The 21,721-nt window shown below is 39.7% G+C and overlaps 1 protein-coding gene across 2 annotated transcripts in view; it reads left to right on the forward strand.

The window, feature by feature from the left end:
- Window positions 1-502: 502 nt before the first annotated feature.
- Window positions 503-21,721, forward strand: part of RBM27 (RNA binding motif protein 27) — a 39,443-nt gene continuing 18,224 nt past the window's right edge. The window contains exons 1-12 of one of the 2 annotated variants that reach the window (XM_073355730.2): window positions 503-689; window positions 4,366-4,484; window positions 6,587-6,711; window positions 9,278-9,369; window positions 9,864-10,057; window positions 10,870-11,130; window positions 11,780-12,028; window positions 14,987-15,121; window positions 17,580-17,729; window positions 19,462-19,609; window positions 19,947-20,097; window positions 21,445-21,720. In XM_073355730.2, the coding sequence (XP_073211831.1) occupies window positions 631-689; window positions 4,366-4,484; window positions 6,587-6,711; window positions 9,278-9,369; window positions 9,864-10,057; window positions 10,870-11,130; window positions 11,780-12,028; window positions 14,987-15,121; window positions 17,580-17,729; window positions 19,462-19,609; window positions 19,947-20,097; window positions 21,445-21,720 (1,959 nt within the window). In that variant the 5' untranslated portion in view covers window positions 503-630. The remainder of the gene's footprint in view (window positions 690-4,365; window positions 4,485-6,586; window positions 6,712-9,277; window positions 9,370-9,863; window positions 10,058-10,869; window positions 11,131-11,779; window positions 12,029-14,986; window positions 15,122-17,579; window positions 17,730-19,461; window positions 19,610-19,946; window positions 20,098-21,444; window position 21,721) is intronic. The other variant, XM_073355731.2, reaches the window with a different exon arrangement.

Consider the following 21,721-nt stretch of genomic DNA (forward strand, 5'->3'; position numbering starts at 1 on the left):
GGCTCTGGCAGTGACAATAGGGAGCTCTCACACCAATGGGGGGCGGGGGGGCTGGGAGGAATGTGGAATGCTTTTCCCATAAGGTGCTCCCCAGTGTGGGGTTGGCTGGAAGGTGGGACGCCCACCCCATAGGCAAGGGGTTGAGGAATGGGGAGGTTTGTCCCTCAATGAGCCGGGGTGCTCGGCTAGGAAGGGGGGGCTCACCCCAGGGGGCAGGGCTGGGTGGGGGCACTATGGCTGTGGTTCACCCATTTGGGACGGGGGAGAGTGGGAAATAGAAGTGCCTGCCCCTTTAAGAGCGCCCCCCCCCCACCGTGTTGCACCAAGAGTTCACGTGCTAGCTCGACCTAACCTGCTGCCTGCCTAGTGACCCCCGGGCCGAGAAGCTTTGCGCGGCTACGATTGGCTGGCTTCGCGCATGCCCGGCCATGTGATTGGTGGCCGTGAGCGAGGTCCCGCCCCCGCCGGCAACCAGCAGGTTACGTTGTGTGCGAGTGGTTAGTTCCTGTACTAGGCCCGGGCGGGGGCTGCTGGCGAGTAACTGCCCTGGGGGAGGCGGGGTCCGAACCGGCGCTGGGGGCCTGGGGCCATGGTGTAGCGGAGGCGCCGGGCGGAGCAGCGGGGGGCACCATGATCATTGAGAACGTGGACGCCCTCAAGACCTGGCTGGCCAAGTTACTGGAGCCGATGTGAGTGAGGAGAGGGGGCGGCGGCGGCGGCGGCGGCCCGGGAGGGCAGGGAGCGGTGGGCGCTGGCGGCGGGCGCTGGCAAGGCTGTGGGCGCGTGCGTGGGCCGGAGGCCGCAGGGTGCAGGCGGGTTGTGTGGAGATGGGAGGGTGGGGGCTGCCTTGTTGCTGGCCCTGGAGACAATAGGGGAGGGGGGGTGCCGTGGGGGGGAGGGTGTTCATGGGGGGCGGGAAACTCGGAGGGGGTGTGTGTGTGAAATGTGTGGCCCGCTGTCTCTAAAACTGATAATCCACCACTGGCCCCCAATCGGGGTCGCAAATAAACTTCTGGGCTCGGCCGGCGAGTTCCCTGGCACCCCAAGCCTCTGCGAGCTCAGGTCCTTATTCCCGCTGTCCGAAAGGTGCCCTGGGCTGTGCCCCTGGCATGCGGGCTGTGGGGGAGGCCAAGGGGGCAGAGGCGTGAAAGTCCACGTACTGGGTTAGTGGCAGGGCCTGGTAGCTAAGAAGTTCATGCGGGTTTCAGAGTAGCAGCCGTGTTAGTCTGTCTTCGCAAAAAGAAAAGGAGGACTTGTGGCACCTTAGAGACTAACCAATTTATTTGAGCATGAGCTTTCGTGAGCTACAGCTCACTTCATCGGATGCAAGTTCATGCGGTAGCTTCTGTATCGTAACACTCCTATGCTGGCTCATACTTTTCCGTAAGCAGAGCTTCTCCTAGAGACTGTCCTTTGTCAGTGGTCTGAGCGCAGGACTGGGACCAGGGACCTTCTGTGTTCTAATCATAGCTTTGCTACTGATGCCCTCTTTGGCCTTGGGGAAGTTAAATAAATCTCCCTGGCCCTCTTGTAAAATGGGGATAATTGTTTTCCTACTTCACAGGAGTGTGAAAGATTAATTATTTAACGCTTGCACAGGGCTTTGCGGACAGAATATGTGGTACTTGCACCATATTTTGACGGCTTGGGAGTTTTTGGTTTCAGTATGCATTTAATCTTCAACTGTGCAACATGAGTTCAATTCCTCCTCCCCTGCCTCGCAAACACACAATGTAAAATAGTTCATAAAATAAATCTTCAGTCACATTGAAAAGGTGGCAAAAGTTTACACTCAAAATCCACTCTTGAGGATCTTCAGGAAACTTCCCAGGCAAACTTCTGAAGGATTTTGATAGTGTGCCATTTTTCTGTAATTACAAAGAGATGTAGTTCTAAAAGAGTCCCTGATGTACTGGGTAAATATTTGTAAAATATGTATAAATGCACACTCCCTTCATAAAATGTTTCCCAATAACAGGGCTTTCCTGTAATGAAAGCTGTGGGACAGGCTTGTTGGGGGATGGAACTATCTGAATTTTCAGTTTTTATACAGAGGAAAATAGAGGCCTATTCCACAGTTGTGGAATTTATAAGCTATTCGTAATCTACTTTTTATCACTGAATATATTCTGTATTTGTGTTTGTCCATTTGAAAATTTGGGTAGGCCCTATGACGACTCTAGCTACAATCTGTTAAATAGCACAGTTTTGTAAAATAATTGTCTGTATACGGATACGTTATAAAAACTGTTGCAGACTCGTTTCGTTACATATTTACACGAGTTGTTACAGACTTTACTAACTCGTATGTAGTTATTAAAAGACTTAAACATTGATATTACGCTCCCCTTTGCCATAATGATATTAGGGGTCTGTCCTAAACCTATAACAGCAAGGAAATAGAGACTGGCTGAAACTTTTCCCCATTTCCTATTACCAATGGATGTTTGAAAATTTAAAGTATAATGTTTGTGATTACAGTGTGGTTCTTTTCCTCTGAATATTTTCACTTTTCACTTGCATTAATTTTGATAAAATAACTTAAATTGAGAATTACAGTATCATGTCTTTATAAACAAAAAAAGCCTTCAGATGTTTATCTAGCATATTACTGTCTACCATCTTTATTAGATCATCTGTCTTATTATTGATTCTGATCGTCCTTCTAACCTGAGCACTTTCAGACTTCTGGTAGCAAAGCTATACTCTGAATGAATTTCAGTTGGAGACCAGGGTTCTTGGCAAACAGTGTTAGAATTTCTTTGTGGTGCTGGTTGTACATTTGAGATCAATGAGGAGTGACTGTGAGGCACAGATCCTTTCCGGGGTATAATAAACACTTTATGCAAATTTCTGTTATGTAATAAGCAAGTACTAGAATATCACAGTGGGTCATCCTGAGAGAAATTGGGATGCTAAAGAGAGAGGGATAAAATTTAAAACAAAAAAACATGTTTGGAAGAGATGGAAGCTCTCCCCTTTTTTTTTTTTTTTTTTTTGCTACTCCTGAAGCTTTTTTTTTTTTTTTTTCCATTAAATTGTACATGGGGACTGGCATGGAACATATCAACCCCATTTTTACAAGCCTTATAACCTTCCACTTTTTTTTTTGGATTAACCCTTTTCATTACTGTATTTCTATACGTCCTTTTGAAACATAAAATGTTTTTTCCTGCAACCGTCAAACACTGGAAATAAGTGAGCGAATTAATAGGGTGTAGAGGTGATTGAATATTTAATTGTGAAGTTTTGCATTTTTCAACAAATAATTTGTTACAAGCAAAAGAACATTTGAGACCTCTAAACTGTTTGCTATTTCTAGTGTGCTTTATATTGACAATTCCAAAAGCAAGCAAATGTTGACAGTCAAAGGTCATTTAAAAAAAAAAAAGATTTCTAAAATAGTGAACTTAGAATATATACAAATACATACCCCTGGCATTTTGGGGTCCTCTGCATCTATTCACCTAGCTGTTACGTTTGTTGTGTTGTATAATGCTTCGCTATTGGTAAGTAGGTTCTCATTTTTGAACGTTTTCTGATGGCTGAACAGTGTAAGATAAAGCAACCTTCAGTTTAACCAGTGGTACCAGAACATTGTAGTACAAAGGGAGGATGTGTTTCTAGTGGTCTTCACATAGCCAAATAAGGGCTGTTGGGCTGAGAGTGTAATATAATTAGTTTGTGATAATAAAGGCACTTTTAGATAGTGAAATCTCTACCTTGAGAGTACTGTGGAAGAAAAGAAAGAAGGTTTGCATGTTGGCTTCATTCTTTTCACTTGTGCTCCTTTGTGATGAAACTGTGTACGTAATACACATTTTTCAGATCTCTTCCTGGTGAGATGTGCTTGGTTAGTCTATTCTGGTTGTTAAGACATCATACAACATTTCCACTGTGGAACAGTCTTCCACGTCATTTTTCTGTAAGTTTCTCTCATTAATGGTGGGGCATAGTTGTTTTGGGTGTGCTGTGGTAAGGGGGAGTTGGCCGGAAAGGATAGCATCTGCTTGATTGACCTAAGAATTGTATTGTGGTGGTTTTCACAAGCAAAGCCAAAGAATAAGCACAAGACATGGAAGCTTTTTCTGACATTGTTAGTGGAGCACAAAATAAAATCGAAACATCTCACTGGTGTGCAACAATGGCAGAAGCTGCTCTGTGGCACTGGAGCTAGGTGCAACTGTGGTGTTACTGGATTGCACGACATTATCCTAAAGGTCCAACAACCTGCATTGCCAGAAGACTGTCTTGATGATGCCTCTATAACTACCATGATTGTCCAGAATGTAATTTCTAGTGATTTTCAACATTGTTTAACAAAATCAATTTGTATGTTGCAAACTTTTTTCCTCTTCTCTTCAGATGTGATGCAGATCCTTCAGCCTTAGCTAACTACGTCGTGGCATTAGTCAAGAAAGACAAACCAGAGAAAGAGCTGAAGGCTTTCTGTGCCGATCAGCTAGACGTCTTTCTGCAGAAAGGTACTTTTTCTGCTTTCTTTGTAATTACGTACTTTAATATTCAACATAATTTATAAAATTTAAATGCAATTATTAAATTGTGATTAGTGGTTTACAGTTGGAAGGTGGTTGTTCTGCAGCATAATAGTTAAAGTTTAGAAAGGATTGTATAAAGTTTTGTCATGTTGGGGCCTACTCTTCTCTTCCTATGTATAAATATGTTGCATTCATAATGAGATTTAGCAGGGAAATGAAGGATCAAAGGTTCCAAGATCTGTTTTTTAAACAATTTCAATTGAGTTAAAGCCTGTTAAGCAAAAATTAACACTTAATTTCCTTAAACAGTAGTGGCCAGGTTTGCAAAACAAAATTGGGCCATAAATTTCACAACAGGAGCTATCAAGTGTAGAGTACTTCTGAAAATCTGGCCCTTATTTAGATGTCAAAATGGAAGCTCAGTTCCGATTGAAAATCTGGCCCCAAATATGGGTGCTGAGAACTTGGAAATCTGACCCTTAGTGGCCAAATTAGTGGGTATGGTGGGATGTGTTTGCTCTTAAACATGAGTAATGAAGATGACTAACTTTCACAACACCATGTTTGGAGGATTTGAGGTATTTCCCAGGTGTCTTTCTCACCAGTTCCTCAACAGGATGGAGCCATTTTATTATAATAGATGGAAACTTCAGGACTCAAAAGGTGCCACGTCACTCCTGTGCCTAACTAAATCCTCCTCCTAATTGCTGGTAGTGAACCCATGCCATCTTTGTAATGTCAGATCAGAGACTTGATATTCTGGGACAAATTTATCCCAGGTGTAACTCCATTGATTTCAGCAGAGTTATACCAAGACTGATATTGTCCTTTAAAGTACAACTGCCCACTTGCAAATGTCTCTAAAATAATTAGGGTTGAGTGTGGTAGGAGGTGAAATTCAAGCAGCCTTTGAATTTTGACTAAAAAGGGGCTCTTCTTATAGAAAAGTCATTTTGTAAGAACCTCCTTTTTGTTGAAAATGGAAGAGCTGTTTGATCTCCCTCCTCCATTTCTGATTTTTTGTGAGGAGCCCTTCCTATTCATGAAGCCGGAATTGAAATGCCATTAAAACCCTTATCTCTTGTCTATGCTTTGAATTTTAAGCAAGTTGAGCACAAGCACAGCTCCTCCTGTGTTAACAATGGTGAAAGCTGCAGCGTAGACAGCACACCATTATTTTTGTCATCATCTAGATGTGCTTTGAGCATCTTTCAATGATGTGATAATAAAAATGTCAGTGTGTCTACACTGTTGCTTCCACTCTGAAAGCTGTACTGTATCTAGACCACAAATTGCCTAAAACTCTCCATGTAAGCATGGACTCTGTTTACTATAAGTGTTTTAATTAACTAGGTTAAAGAAAACTGACTCTCAAGCTAGGCCTGCTAGATATCTCAGTGAATTCAGCAGTTGAAGTTGGATGATCCTATGAGGGTTATCAATTGTGCACACAATGTGAAAAGTTAATATATCACACACCACTTGCTAATAAATGTAGATTGGTGGATTGTATTTTTGCTTTTTTTTTTTAAAGCCTATTTTTAATGGACTGCATTGTCTAGGGCATGGAAATGGAGATACGGAGCCTCTCATTTCTAGGCCACTGGTTCAAGTGCAGACCAATTTAATAGAGACTGTAACTTAGTACTTCTCAATGGCCTTTTGGGATCCAGTGTGAAATTTTGTCTTGTTTCCTGTGGATGAGTGTCTAAGTCACAAAAATTGCTGCAGTCGGCAGTCTTATTACAGAGACGAAAAATTGAATGAACAATTGAGATAATTGTGTATTCAGTCCTAAAAGCGGTCCCTTAACCACATATTGAGATGTGTTAGCAGGACTATGTGGCGTTGTCCATGCTGCTTCCTATTGTTTTCCTATGTCTATAGCTGTATAGAGAACATCATTTTTTAGGGCTGTTATTCCAGTACCTAGCACCACTAAAATTCACACAAATTTAAGATAAGGATTTTTTTAAAGTAATGATATTTTGTGGTTGGATTTTGGGGAATTGTCTTACCAACATAGTCCTGACAATAGACTTAAGTCAAGATGTATAATCAAGTTTTGTGTGTATCTTTCTCCTCAGAAACTTCAGGTTTTGTAGATAAACTATTTGAAAGTCTGTACACAAAGAACTACCTTCCTTCCCTTGAACCAGCAAAACTAGAACCGAAGCCTGCAGGTCAGGAAAAAGAAGAAATCAAAGAGGAGGTAATGTTAATTTCCCATCCACCTGCTGCTGTGAGCTTCTCACACCAGTCCCTCCACCATCCACTTTTGTAGGAAGTTTTTATAAAAACAAAACATGCTCTGAACAGGCTCTTTTGTGGCTAATGGTCTGTGCTACCATCTCTGAGCTTTCAGGAATGCTGTAAAGGTGGTGTGTTCTGTCCATTGGGTAAGGGAGCATTTTGTCTCTTTTTGCAGACACCTCCCTTTGATCAATGTGGGAGTAGCATTCCGAACTCTCATTCAGCCCTCCTTGGCAGTGAGGAATGACACTACAATGGACAGATTTAAGGAATGGGGAATGATGTAAAGGCCTTGATAGCTACCTCAAAAGATGCATGTAGATTTCCAAAAGACCACTACTCTAGGTGTAGCTATTGTGTATGCAGTATTAAATGCATAACAAATGGAGTTGTTGTGTTTTTAGAAAAAAGAAAAGGAGTACTTGTGGCACCTTAGAGACTAACCAATTTACTTGAGCATGAGCTTTCGTGAGCTACAGCTCACTTCATCGGATAGTCTCTAAGGTGCCACAAGTACTCCTTTTCTTTTAGCGAATACAGACTAACACGGCTGTTACTCTGAAACCTGTGTTTTTAGAAAAGTTGTTACCAATGAAACATGTTAGCAAGCTTTTTATTTTTTTAAAGGAATTATCCTGGTTATAATATAGCTTTCTTTCCACAGCAGCTGCTTTTTATACTCCTATTCATTGTTGCTCAGAATAATAAAAATAAAATGGAGGCGGCCAAGGTGTGTGCCCATCATCAGCCTTGTGCACTTCATTTGTATATTGTACCCCTTTCCACTACCTTTTTTTAATTATATTTATCTTTTTAGGTTGTGTATTCCCCAGGACAGGGAACCTCTTCCTACAAGTTTGTAAAACACCTAGCATAGTGGTGCTCTGATCCTGATTGGAGTTTTTGGTAGAGAATGCAATAGAAATAATTCTCTGTTCTCTGGATGTACTGTCGTCATGGTTCAGTGAAATTCACAAGCCTGATTTAAGTGATGTAGTTATTACAGAAAAGAGCTGGCTATATTTAGATAAGGTCAAATGGGATATATGATATTCTGACCCCCTTCTCCTGCTTTATGTGCATGTATATCATGTACTCTTAGAACAACTAGAAGTTTTCCTTCTAAAATCTCTCCTTGATAAGTGAACAATTGGGAAACAAGGCTTAAGACAAATGCCTCTAAATGGATTTTTCATATATCTGCTGTTGTCTGAGAGTCTACATACAAATATTGGAAATATCTTGCTATACTTTCGTAGTCCCGTCTGCAATGTAAGCAATTAGCCAAAGGTCATGGAGGCAGTAAATGATCACGCGTTGCGAACTGTCAGTTGGGCCTCCAAAGAATAGTCATGTAATGTTGGGTTTTGGAAAGAGAGACATTTCTCTGCTAAAAGTGTAACATAGTGTAGATGTAAATCTACACAGTTCAATCTAGCTATTTCTAGATTGCCCTTCATTGTATCTAAGGACCATCTCTTAATACCAAAATTCTAATTCTGAAATACCGTTTGATCCTGAGTGAAAGTTTATCATACTGCATCCTTATAAGTCTATCACTTCCTTTAATGCCATAACACTTGTATTTAGCTATAATAGTTCATGTTAGAACAGATCTTAAAACTGCCATTGTTCTCTTGTTTCTAGAATTGAGTATTTGGGTTTCTTATGTGGGATTGCAAGGGATCAGGACATGATACAGCCAGTCCTAGACCAGAATGTCTTTTAAACTCATTGTGAAACATTGTTTGCTGTACATCTAGAGATGTTTTGGGATTCCTGTAAATGGAATGACATAAGCTAAAATAATGCAGACAAAGGAAGAATCTTAAACTAAAATATAGTTATCTTGAAGGTTTTATAAAAGGTCATTGCTATCTCCGCTGTTGCCATCAAAATTATTAATAATTTATAAGTGATTCACTGTTTGGGACAAAATGGCTGCCAATAAACTTAGAAATACTACAAGGGATCTTTTTCAAACAGACAAAGTTATGATGGAGCTGAGTAAAAGCACCAGTGAAATTGTTTTTGACTTTTGTTAATGTTTGTGAGAAGTATGACCTGTACAGTACTATCCAAATATATAAATAATTTACCACACCCAGAATTCGTATTAATGATGCAACTAGATATGAAAGAAGGCCTGCAAAACTGCATAGTTTTAAGTTCCTGTTGTCTAGGAAATCTTATGTAGAAGATCCTATTTGCTTACAGTAAGGAACCCTGCAACCAATTAGAGGATGACACACTGTTTTTCTTTAACTTCAACACCTCCTATATAATATAAATTTAACCCAAAAATAGTCTTCTAATTTTGGAAAGCTTTACTGACAAAGGGAAACTGAAAGCTTTTAAAAAGAAAGACATGAACATTTACAACCCTGCTGCTTTGTTACATACAACATTAAGACAACAGGACCCCTATGCTAAAACAGCTGCTAGCTGTGGTTTGAACTAAATCTAGGTTTATTTCTTTGTATTTTTTAAAGCTGTTTATGTTTAATGATGTGTTTGTTAAATAGATATTTCAAGAGTCGTTTGAGGAAGAACGAGATGGCAGGAAAAAGAAGTATCCTAGCCCACAGAGAAACCGTTTAGATTCTAATGAACAAAGGTTAGTATTGCTGTTTAATCACAAGATGTTAATCTCTTTCCCTTTCCTTGCTGGCCAGAGTCTTTAACTCTGGATTTTCACCTCTTGAGCCAGTAATTTTACCACAATGCCTACGTGCTCCTCCCTCCCCTTCTGCCATCAACCTCCAGTAGCTCTTTGATAGAACATAGTCTCCTCTGAGAACACCGCAAAGTGTCCCACGGGCTGATGCTTAGGGATATTTAAGAGTTCCATCTATTCACCCACGTTTCAGAAAGGAGAGAGAGTGGAAGAACATTGGGGGTTTTTTATGCACAGTATTAACAGCAGCTGATGGTGTTGGCCATTCCAGGAACCTGTTCTTTCTTGTGAGACAGCATGGCAATAGAAGCACATGTTGGTGCCACTGTCTGAGTAGAGTGAGGAGTGAAGAACATTTACCATTTGTGACTCCAGACTTGTTCCGTGGCTTTGTTTCTCTCAATGTATGTGGCCCATACGTACATGTCTTTCAGAACCAGAGAGAAAAAGAGAGATGATGGCAAATGGAGAGACTATGACAGATACTATGATCGGAATGATTTATATAGAGACAAATACGACTGGCGAAGAGGCAGGAGTAAAAGTCGTAGTAAAAGCAGAGGGTTAAGCCGAAGTCGTAGCCGCAGCGGGGGTAGAAGCAAAGACCGGGATCTGAACAGAAATATTGGTGAGTAGCCAAAATGTTGCACTGGAAGAACATCTGACTCATTGTAGTGATTAATGCAAAATGTATTAAACAAACCAAAGTTGGATGCCTGTGAGTTGTTTAAGAACTCTGGCTATGGAACTGGCTTGGAGAAGTACATGCTGCTGACATAATTAAGGCGCTGTTCTGTAGTGTAGCATAGTCAAGGGAATTAGGTTTTTTTTAAACTCCATTTTAATTTATTCATAAGTGTATTCCAGGGGATGTATGCTTCTGGTATTGTGCTGTCTGTTGATAAAACATACTGTTGTTCCAAAATGCTGATATCTTTTTGTGCAGAAGTTGATTTATTCCTATAAAATTGTTTCAATTTTAGGAGATGTGGTTTTTTAATACTTAAGTAGAACCATGGCACCATGTTCCATTGGCCTTGTATAGGGAATCCAGGAACTGAAGCGATTGGCAGAATAAAATGTTGTGGATTTAAGGGTATGTTAAGGAGTGTTTGTCATTCATTCCACATTGGAGGGAAAAGTTGCTTTCATTTTCAAGAAAGGAGAATGGTTGGATGAATGTGAGCTTTGTGAGAGCAATGATCAGTTTCTGAGGTGGAAACTTCTTCGATGCCTTGGGTCTACAGTGCTAGCATTTTAAGAAAAGTAATTTTACACAAACTGTGTAAACACTCTATGTTCTGCATGGTGAATAAATGAGTTTGTATTACTGTGTAATGTCCACTAACCATCTATGCATTCCATTTCTCCAGGACTTTGATATACCTAACAAAAGCATGAAAACTTACCTGGTTTATTTTGCTAATTTTTTTTTTAAAGCTGAACACAAGGAGAGAGCAAAATTCAAGAGTGAAAGGAATGACATGGAGAGCTCATATAACACAGTGTCTTTGTCATCCAGTAATTCTACTGAACAGTATTCCTCTGCGCAGTCTATTCCCAGTGCCGTTACTGTGATTGCACCTGCTCACCATCCTGAGAACACAACAGAGAGCTGGTCAAATTATTATAACAATCATAGTGTTCCCAATTCATTTGGCAGAAACCCTCCACCTAAAAGACGATGTCGAGATTATGATGGTAAGAAAGCTATCGGTTTCTCTCCAACTTCTTCCCTAGTGCCTCTTATTTCTTACCTCTCATAAATTCTTTTATTTTTAAATATATCTACTAAATTCTTCACTAAATGCAAGCAGTAAATGAAGATTAAGTGGTAGGTAGATTATTTTTAATGTAAGGATGCATTATTTTTAATGAGCCTGCAATTTGCTTGAATAAGATTTAATCTTGCTGGAAGTGATTTACTTGAAATCTGACAATTCTTGGCACTGGCAGGAATGTATTTAGTTGATAATTCTACAGCTGTGCCTTAGCAAATACTGAGGACTGCTACTGGGTGAAGTAAGATTATAGGGTTTGACATAAACCGGGTGATTTTTCTCTCTGTCTTCCCTACCTACCCATCCCCCATGTTGCTGTTGAAGTTTGTACACTGTTGTGGAAACAGTTCAGATTCTTTGACGCTAAACTAATATTCCAACTTGAATTCTAGTTTGAAATTTTATTTAATTGTGTAAAATGTTAGATCAGAAAATGCTGGACTTCTTAAATGCATCTATTTGTTCTTTAGTGAGAAATCACAGAAATAGTGATAGTTGATTAAATCTTATAGTCATCACTTTTGAAGTTCTTGACAAATAGTAATGAAATTGTCTGTCTGTCTTTGCAGAGCGAGGATTTTGTGTACTTGGCGACCTTTGCCAATTTGATCATGGAAATGACCCTTTAGTAGTAGATGAAGTTTCATTGCCAAGCATGATTCCTTTTCCACCACCACCCCCAGGACTCCCCCCTCCTCCTCCTCCCCCTCCTCCTGGAATGCTAATGCCTCCCATGCCAGGCCCAGCTCACAATATGAGAATGCCAGGCCCACAAATACATCCTCGGCCACCACCTCCTGTTGTGCTTCCTGTATCAAGTAAGTTAAAATATTGCAGTAGGTTATTTTGTAGTCCTAATATGAATTACTTGGCTCCTGTTAAAAGAAATACTTATATTTACCCAAAGTAATAGATTGTTCTAGCTTCTTAGCTATCTGTGTACTGTACAAAACATTACTAAAATGAAACTTGGAAGGCAGTTTTAAAAATGTAGTGTTCACAGCACTATAAATGACTAATATAGAAACCAGAGACACGGTGGGGAATCTAACCATTCCCCATTCATCAGTGTAGGATTGAGCATTTAGATTCATGTTCTTAGCACTTCAGTCTCCAATAAGTCACACTATAGACTCATTTCAGAGTAACAGCTGTGTTAGTCTGTATTCGCAAAAAGAAAAGGAGTACTTGTGGCACCTTAGAGACTAACCAATTTATTAGAGCATAAGCTTTCGTGAGCTACAGCTCGCTTCCTCAGATGCATATCGTGGAAACTGCAGCAGGCTTTATATATACACAGAGAATATGAAACAATACCTATTCCCACCCCACTGTCCTGCTGGTAATAGCTTATCTAAAGTGATTTCCAGCACAAATCCAGGTTTTCTCACCCTCCACCCCCCCACACAAATTCACTCTCCTATAGACTCAGTATAATATATCCCTTTGATTAGTAGATACTCACAACTCAAAGCATGTTTAATACAAAGGAATAGATGCAGCTGTTCATATACATGGGGCTGATTATTGCTGACAGTTAGATGACCTCTTTAGGTTAGTCTAGTCAAAAGATTCTCACATTTAGTTTGAAACTCCTTACCAATCATATAATATTCAAATAACTATTTTAAGGCAAATGTATGCGGTCATCAAAACTGAACTAGCTTACAGGCAGAGGTTTCAAGTTCTGTAGTTGTCCTACTAGACTTGGTAATAAAACATATCTTAATAATATTTTTCAAAATTTCATCTCTTAGCTGTAGAATGTCCAAAATAAAGAGGATGCATTCTAGCACATCGAACACTTCTGGTTGATTATGGTTTTTAGGCTTGTCAGTGGTGGCTGAGTTTCCCTACCCACTTCTCCACTTTGTGTCAATGTATTTTGCTGCTTTTGAGAAACGTTGGGGCATAGACTGTGCCTGTGAGAAGAATTTTGCAGAATACTGGAAACATAGACGCTGTGTTCCAGCACTATTTTACTCATTACATCAACACAGTACATGTGACATTCTGTGGACTAATCAGCCAGCTGCTGTTGGAATAGGAATAGTCATACTCCATCAGAACTCTCCAAGCATTCACCATTTGGGCCTCCTGTAAATTTTTCAGAAAAGTGATATTCAGAAAATTGTATGAATGATTAAACCTCAATCTTTTTTTGAGGATTGAGTTTGCTAGCCTTTCCCCCCCCACCCCCCCCAATAGTGCTATTGGTCAACTTGTGTGCAAAACTCAAAGACTTCTGAAAAGACTTCAGGATTCAAGAACTGTGTGGGGATACATTTAACTTATATTTTTAATACAAATATAAAAGGAAATGAAATTAAAATTGTCTGGATATGGAAAAACATACTCCCCCCCCCCCCTCTAACCACCTACGACGAGTACATCTGATCAGCAGAAAAACTACTTGGAGCTGCTTACCACTTTTTTTTTTTTTTTTTGCTCAATAGAAACCAGACACTAGTGCGGTCTGATCATGGTTGAAACCTTTTTAATTGGATGCATTGCATGATTCAGCCACTTTCTGTGGTCCCTTAAAATATGAATAAAAAAAATCAAAGCTGTTCTCAGTTTTTGTACTGGACTTAAGTAGAAAAGAACATAATAAAATAACTCTGAGCTTGAACACACAAATGCTTCTGTCCACAAAAGGGTTAATTCTTATCCTTGCAGTTCTTCTTTTAGACCTGTAGTCTAAACCCGAGGTTCTCACAACAAAATTTTTGGTGGCCTCAGAGTGTGGCCGCCAACTCTTGCTGGTGGCCACTGACAGTTTTTCCTAAAATAGTTTTCCCTAAAGTTAAGAAATATGTATACACATATACATGTCCAAATCATAGTAATTTATTTATGCAAGGGTTTTTTTTTGCAAGCTCAATAATAAAAATACCATATGGTTGTCTCTATCCTTTACTGGATCTAAACAGAATAGAAACACAAATAAGGTGCTTTGCATGCACTTGTCTTTTTGTTTTGTTTTGTGTTGTTAAGCTAGCTGGGAGGCCATGAAAAGTGATATTAACAAACATACAAATACCACTTTTCACAGCAGACTTACTCAGTGCTGGCAAGCCGGAAGACAAATTAAGCCTTGGGTGGGGAGGTGGGTAGGGAGTCAGCAGGGGCTGGAGGTGATGTAGTATATGGGTGGGTGGCTGGAGGCTCCAGCGAGGACTGGGGGTGGTGCATGAGGTGCTGGGGGCCAGAGCCCATGGCCAGAGCCCACTGCCGCGTGGCTGGAACCTGCCACCCACCACCCCAGGGGTGAAGCTGGAAGTCTGAGCCCCACTGCCATGAGCAAGATGGTGAACTCACACCAGCTGTCTGCTCCTGTGGTGTTTGTGGCTCCAGGGGAGGGTCACTGCTTTGCAGCCCCTCCCCTCCCCATCACCACCCAGGAGGCTGATGCTGGCTAAACAGCGCTATTGTGATCTTGCTCTCAATGAGATTTTATTCCCCTGGTGGAAGTGAGGGAGGATCTGTTCTAGCAAATGTAAGCCCTAACAATAACAGTTATTGTCTCCAGGGGAAGAGAGAGTGCCTTTTAGTTTAAAGCTTTATTCTTTCTGATAAAATATCATTGAGTAAATGACCCAAATGGCGTTTCATATACAGAAAGTTTTTATTGCTCTCAGACTAGAAAATATAGCAATCTCAAGAAACTTGGTTATAGTAAAGGTTGAATATAAATGTACAAACAGTTCAGTCCAAACTTGTTCAGTGTCAGTAGGGCTGTGAAGTCACTGATCTATTTAATGTTGTCATTATAGGACCACCTTTAACACAGTCAGGTTTGATGAATAACCGTGACCAGCCTCGGACAAGTTCAGTGCCCAATCTTGCACAAGTGGGAGCAAGACTACCTCCTCCTTTACCCCAGAACCTACTGTATACAGTATCGGAACGTAAGCAAATGTCTCTTAATCTGCCTGGGATAAAGTAAAGTTAAAACGTCTTCTGTTAATGCTGTATAATATAAATGGTGATTACTTTTACTTTCTTGCAGTGCATAAAAATCTAAAAACATTCAGTCTGGTGGCTCTCCCCCCCAGCACACTGAGCACTAACCAAGGGAAAGAGTTTTAGACCAGACTAATAAATCTAGTTCACCCCAGGATCCTCCACATTCCCTGAGGATGCAGAGATCCTATGCCACGGTCACACTGCTTTAAGGAGACGATGCCTGGATGAAATTCCATTTGAATGATGATCCCTCAGCTAGTAATGTGAAACTATTGGCATAAACCCTCAGTATTTACACTGCAACTTGTAACCTAGTGTCACACTTAAACCTCTAAATAACGGGGGGTGTTTTTCCCTCTGTCATTCTCTCAGCCTTATTTTTATTTTTGGCCAGTTTTAAGGCTTCTATTCTTGATTATGGTAACATCTTTTAATTTTCTATTAAAATAAATATATGCAGCTACCAAAATAGACTGCACCTCCAAGTATGTTGGAACCAGAAAAGCAAGCTAGAAAGATAAGACTTCGTTTATATTGTGACTTCATTGTAATTATCCAAAAGATGAATATGTCCCTCTTTAATATGGAAAATAAAGAGTTTTATATAAAACATAATATATTCAGTTACTGCTTTCATCTGTCTGGTCACTGGATAACCTTAAATGGTTAACTTAAATCCAACAATATCTTTAGTGCTACACTACTTGTTGCCTGTAATGAAGAGTCGATTGGCATTTCTGTTTTCCTTGTTCTGAAGGGCAGTGTTGCTTTAGCTTACTCAGTTACCTTGCTGAAATCCTTGTTCATTTATCTCCAAATACTTCCAGTCCATGTTGTCCCCACATGATTCAATTGCAGGGTTTTTCTTCATGATTGATTAATCAGTCTTAATTCTTCAGATGTTACTGATGCTTTGACACTACATAAATTCTCTTAAATTCTCACTGTTGCCATCGGAACACTCGCTGACTGTGCCCTTGAAATCAGATGGGATACAACAAAGGAGCAACTAGAGGGCAATTTACATATGCTTAACAGAAGTCCTCAGCAGAATCCAGATCTAAACCGCTTTTAAAAAATATCCAAGATCAAGCATTTGTCACTCTTGCTTTTTCTGAAAGAATACATTTTAAAACTTACAGTATGTATTGGGGAAACTTCAATGGCCTCTTGACAATGTGGAAGGCTGGTTTGGTGGATTTTTGATACTTGGTGTCAGATGAATCTCTCTAGTCAGTCATTCCGTTTCCAGGCCATGCAGTATTTACTTGGTAAAATTTCTGGAAACCCTCCAACTCCTGGTTTTGTGTGGGATTTTTTCCTTACACTTTTGACAGAATGAGACATCCATGATGTGGCATTTGAAAGGACCCACACTTGCTCTGTTTCTCAAACCTAGCTTCTCTTGTGTTCTCGGGTCTTAATTGCGATCAGCCCTAAGATAAATCGCCCTGCTAAACAATAATAGAATACCATTTATTTAAATATTTTTGGATGTTTTCTACATTTTCAAATATATTGATTTCAATAACAACACAAAGTGTACAGTGCTCACTTTATATTTATTTTTGATTACAAGTATTTGCACTGTAAAAAAACAAGACGTATTTTTCAGTTCACCTAATATAAGTACTGTAGTGCAATCTCTTTATCATGAAAGTTGAACTTACAAATGTAGAATTATGTAAAAAAAACAAACCTGCATTCGAAAATTAAACTAAAATTTTAGAGTCTGCAAGCCCACTCAGTCCTACTTCTTGTTCAGACTATTGCTCAGACAAACAAGTTTGTTTATATTTGCAGGAAATAATGCTGCCTGCTTCTGGTTTACAATGTCCCCTGAAAGTGAGAACAGGTGTTCTCATGGCACAGTTGTAGCCAGTGTTGCAAGATAATTATGTTATTATCTTGCAACACTGCAAACCCTACTGCCTGGCTTATTTATTAAAAATAACCCACATGGCTTAAATCTTCTTTCATTTCTGAATTGAGGAGCAGCATGAAAAAGGTTGAAGTATTAACACACCTCAAACTAGCAACAGTGACAAACTAGAACACGGGTTTACTACAGAGTTCAGTAATATTACTCAATTGTTTTAGATTGCAGGCTCTGTGTATTTTCTATGCCCTATTTTATTCCCATTTCTTCTCCCCATCCAAACCAGGCTCTAATTCTTGGACCTCAGCATGGTTTTGCAGGTCATGGTGGGTAGGGAGATGACCTTCAGGGTGATATAGCTGAATGCTATTTTGCAGTCTCTTTTCCTTGAGACAAGGGCTATGTGCTCAGTGTAGTACATCAGACGTGTTACATTCAAATCCATCTTCCTCAAGGCAACTAACCTGGAATTTTGGTATTATTTAGAAATCCCTCCTATTTTTTTTTCTGTCTCTTGATAGATACGTATGAGCCAGATGGTTATAACCCAGAAGCACCTAGTATTACCAGTGCTGGTAGATCTCAATACCGACAGTTCTTTACTAGAACACAGACACAGCGTCCAAATCTGATTGGCCTAACATCTGGGGAGATGGATACAAATCCAAGAGGTAAGAAAAGTATCTTGACACTGCTCTAACTGTTCTTACGAGCAGAGTTGAGTCTGTCATCACTTGGTTTTTCTTTGTTCCAGGCTGAAACTAATAGAGCCTTTGAACTAATGTTCGGGCATAACTTTCACACACTTTAAATGTCAAAGTTCTTATTAAAGTAGAAGATAATTTTGAATGCTAACTTGATCATCTAAAAGTTTTTTAAAAAACCCGACTTATTACTTAAAACTGATTTGCTAGCGTGCAGACTAGTGCATAATACAAATCACTTTCCCTCTAATTTTCAAATGCACACAAGCTCTTAGTGCAAAAAGCTTTAAGCTACCTAATCCTGAACTCGTACCCATTATAACATAAGCAGCCTGAACGCTGCTTTAATGTAACAAAGGTTCATTCTGGCAACGGGGCACAAGAATGTCCGTCCACACCATCTTCTCTCCATATACTCCCTGTGTCAGCTGAAGTGAGGGTGGTGGCAAAGGAGCTGCTGTGGCAGGTCTTAGCCACAGGAGGATCTGGCTTATTTTAAACAAGGTATCTTAATTTAAACAGACTATCATACATGGAAATCTTATGTCTTTGCATGTGGAACTATTGCATTTATTCAGTTGAGATGGAGTAGTCTAAATGAAGGGTTAATTCTCATGGGTAAAAAACTTCAGCTTGCACATAACACATGTAAGGCTTTTTTTAAAAAACAAAAACAAAAAAACTGAGGCCCAGAACAGCATTAAAGAAGCTCCCGGAGGTGGAGGAGGGTAGGGCAGGGAATCTAGTAGTAAAGTATTGTTGTGGAATCTGATATGCCATTTCCATAGCATAGGATTGTGATGCCATAAACACGTCACAAGCTCTAAGAGACTGCTCTCTGAGAATGCATTTCAGTAATGGGGAAAATCCAGAACATTACAGGCAAATTTGTTTCAATCCCTTCTATTCAAATTTTCCAAGGCTACTTACTTTGGAAGTTGTTTTTATATATTTAAAATGAAAAAATCTGTGCATCCTGTGCCCTTCATTCTCACCAGCGTAACTAGGTGTTACCGAAGTCTCCGGTACTTGTACAAACCATATAAAATGATGTACAGTTCCACAAGCTTCTTTTCGGGGGAATGAATATTTGGCATGTGGGAAGAGAGAGACTAATGGCAATAGCCGCATCTAAGCAGGATGCAAGCAAGCAGTAAGCAAATATTCCTAACTTCCCTAGTTCTCTTAATTGCATCCAGTTCTGATCTGCAGTTCCCCAGCACTTCTGCAGCCTCTTACCTCTGTCTTGATCTTCAGCCCAAGAAATCAAGTCATGCTAAACAATGTGAATTGTGGTCTGAACAGATATCCACAAATATAGACTGAAGCACCATACTTTAAGTGAGTTAAATAGGTTGATGCTTACTTCGGAAGTTAAAGTGTGAAGTTTAATTTGAGGGTTTTTCTCTAATTTTAATATGGTGCTTGTCCAAAGTCATTTTTAAGAGAGATTCTTACCCTCCACTACTTATCTTATTGTTAAGCTACTTACTTCCATTCCCTGAAGTAATTCCATAAACAAGATTGAGCAGCTTGTCAAAACCTTTGATTTTTAGTATTAACAGCTGAACATACCCATCTGTAGTATGTATACCCTGTGCTTTTCTTTAAACAAAAACCTGCTTTTTAAACTTTAAATTCTAATTTTGGGGATGTCTCTGTTAGAGCACTTTAAATAATATGCTGCTTTTTCCTCCAGCGGCCAACATTATCATCCAGACTGAAACTCCCATTTCCATTGCAAATAACAGCAGCAATGTAACCAGAGTGGTGCTTGAGCCAGACAACAGGAAAAGACCTCCAAGTAGCATGGAAGGGCCATCTGTAAAGAAACCCTGGATGGGAAAGTAAGAACTAACAAGTCAGAGTATAAAGCCATAAGGGACGATGAGATTATCTAAATGCAGCTGACTAATCAGTAATGTAAAATGGATTTCTTTCAGTGTTCTGAATATAATTGTCTGAGCCAGAGGCTCTCAAAAGACTCGGGGGCCGAGTGAACAGGCTCCTGCCATTTGAGAATACAGATGTTAAATGCTACATATACTACAGTCTCATTAAATCTTGAGGTTGTCATCTACCCTTCTTATAGAAAGATAAACCTAAGTAATGAACAGTAGGCTATTAAGTAGTTAGTATGCAATATGTTTCCCATAAATGTTATCTCACTCTTGCTTTTTCTAGGCAAGCCAATAACCAGAATAAACCAGGATTTCTGAAAAAGAATCAGTATACTAACACCAAGCTGGAAGTTCGAAAAATCCCACCTGAGTTGAATAATATTACACAACTCAATGAACACTTCAGCAAATTTGGAACTATTGTTAACATTCAGGTAAAATCAAGATTATTTTTTTCTGATGTGTCTCTCCAATAAGTTTGTCAAAAAAAACATACTGTATCATTTGGGAAATCAGGATAGGTAAAGGACTAAATCAGAAGCCTCTTGTGCCTGGTCCACTCTGCATTACTGTCTCGACTCTGTTAAAAATATTACAGTACCTTCTAGTTGCACAGACGCATTTTAAACTCCCAAAGCTGGGGGTGAAGCAAGGGGGTTAAGCATGGGGTCTGAAAGCCCAACATTCACTGAGCACCCTACACTTGATTTTTGGAAGAGACCTGGTAAACAAAAATCCTTCCTGTTTTTTGTATGGGAATTGAAGATCCCATAGTATTTCTTATAAGGTCAGGGCTTTATCCATGCATCTTTCACCAAAAGTCTCTGCATATCAATTTACTGCCATTTTCCACCACAGAAGTGACTGCAATTCAGGTGATGGTGCTTGGGATTATCTGGAATGAAGAACACTATATAAACAAAATATTTATAGTTGTATGGCTAAAATCTTATTCAGCTGTTTCCCACTGTTTGGCTGGGAGAGTAGCCTGGCTTCCTTTAGGCCTTTGATAGGAAAACTGAATAAAAAGTAGGACCTATGAAAATCTACCTACGTTTTGAGTTTGATATGAGAAAAGACACTTTTAGTCCAAAAATATCTAGCTATCTCTATTAAGAATGACTTGCTCTATTGGTAGTAATCTACCTTCCTCCAAAAAATAGTGTATTTAAAAAATGTAATTATCTTTTTCATACTGAAAAATAAAATTGGTCTTTGATATTGTCATTGAATAAAACATTTTTTTCCCTCAAATGTATCACATGGAATTAGGAGGCATTTCTCCTAAAAATGGAGTAAACCTTTGTGGCTTGCATTGTAGTGACTTTGTTTGGCCTTTTGGGCAGAATTCTCCTTGCTTCTGTAACCCAAATGCCTAATACAGTGGATATTTAGTCTTGTATGGATTCAAACTCTGCCCTTCCACAGGAGCTTAAAAGGAAGAACTGGGGTTGCAGAGTGCAGCTGTGATAGGAGCAGCAATGGTTGTTCCTGTTTCACTTCATAGTGAATATTTAATAGTGATGATAGCAGATAGCACAATGGTAGGTTTTATGTATGTAGTAAAATACACTATCGTCTTTGCTGCGTAAAGTACGTGAGAGGACATTTGACTTTGACTTGATCAGTGTCATCTTTGTGTAATCGATACTTGAAAAATACAACTCCCTCCTTTCTGGTGTAAAACTGTATTTGACAAATGTTTGTGACGTTTCAGGTGCTGTTTCCTGTGAAATATGGATCAGTGACAATTGTTTATATATGCTGAACTTCTGTTTTAGGTTGCTTTCAAGAATGATCCTGAAGCTGCCCTAATTCAATATTTAACTAACGATGAGGCCAGAAAGGCCATTTCCAGCACAGAGGCAGTTTTAAACAATCGATTTATAAGGGTGCTGTGGCATAGGGAAAATGAGCAGCAACCACCCCTGCTGCAGCAACACCTGCACCATCACCAGCAGCAACCACCACAATCTCTGCATCACCAGCTTCATCTTCAACAACAAACGCTGACTGCCCAACCTCCAGCTGCAACGGTACATAGCAATGTGTCAAAGG

This window comes from Lepidochelys kempii, chromosome 8, assembly GCF_965140285.1.
Source record: "Lepidochelys kempii isolate rLepKem1 chromosome 8, rLepKem1.hap1, whole genome shotgun sequence".
NCBI lineage: Eukaryota > Metazoa > Chordata > Testudines > Cheloniidae > Lepidochelys > Lepidochelys kempii.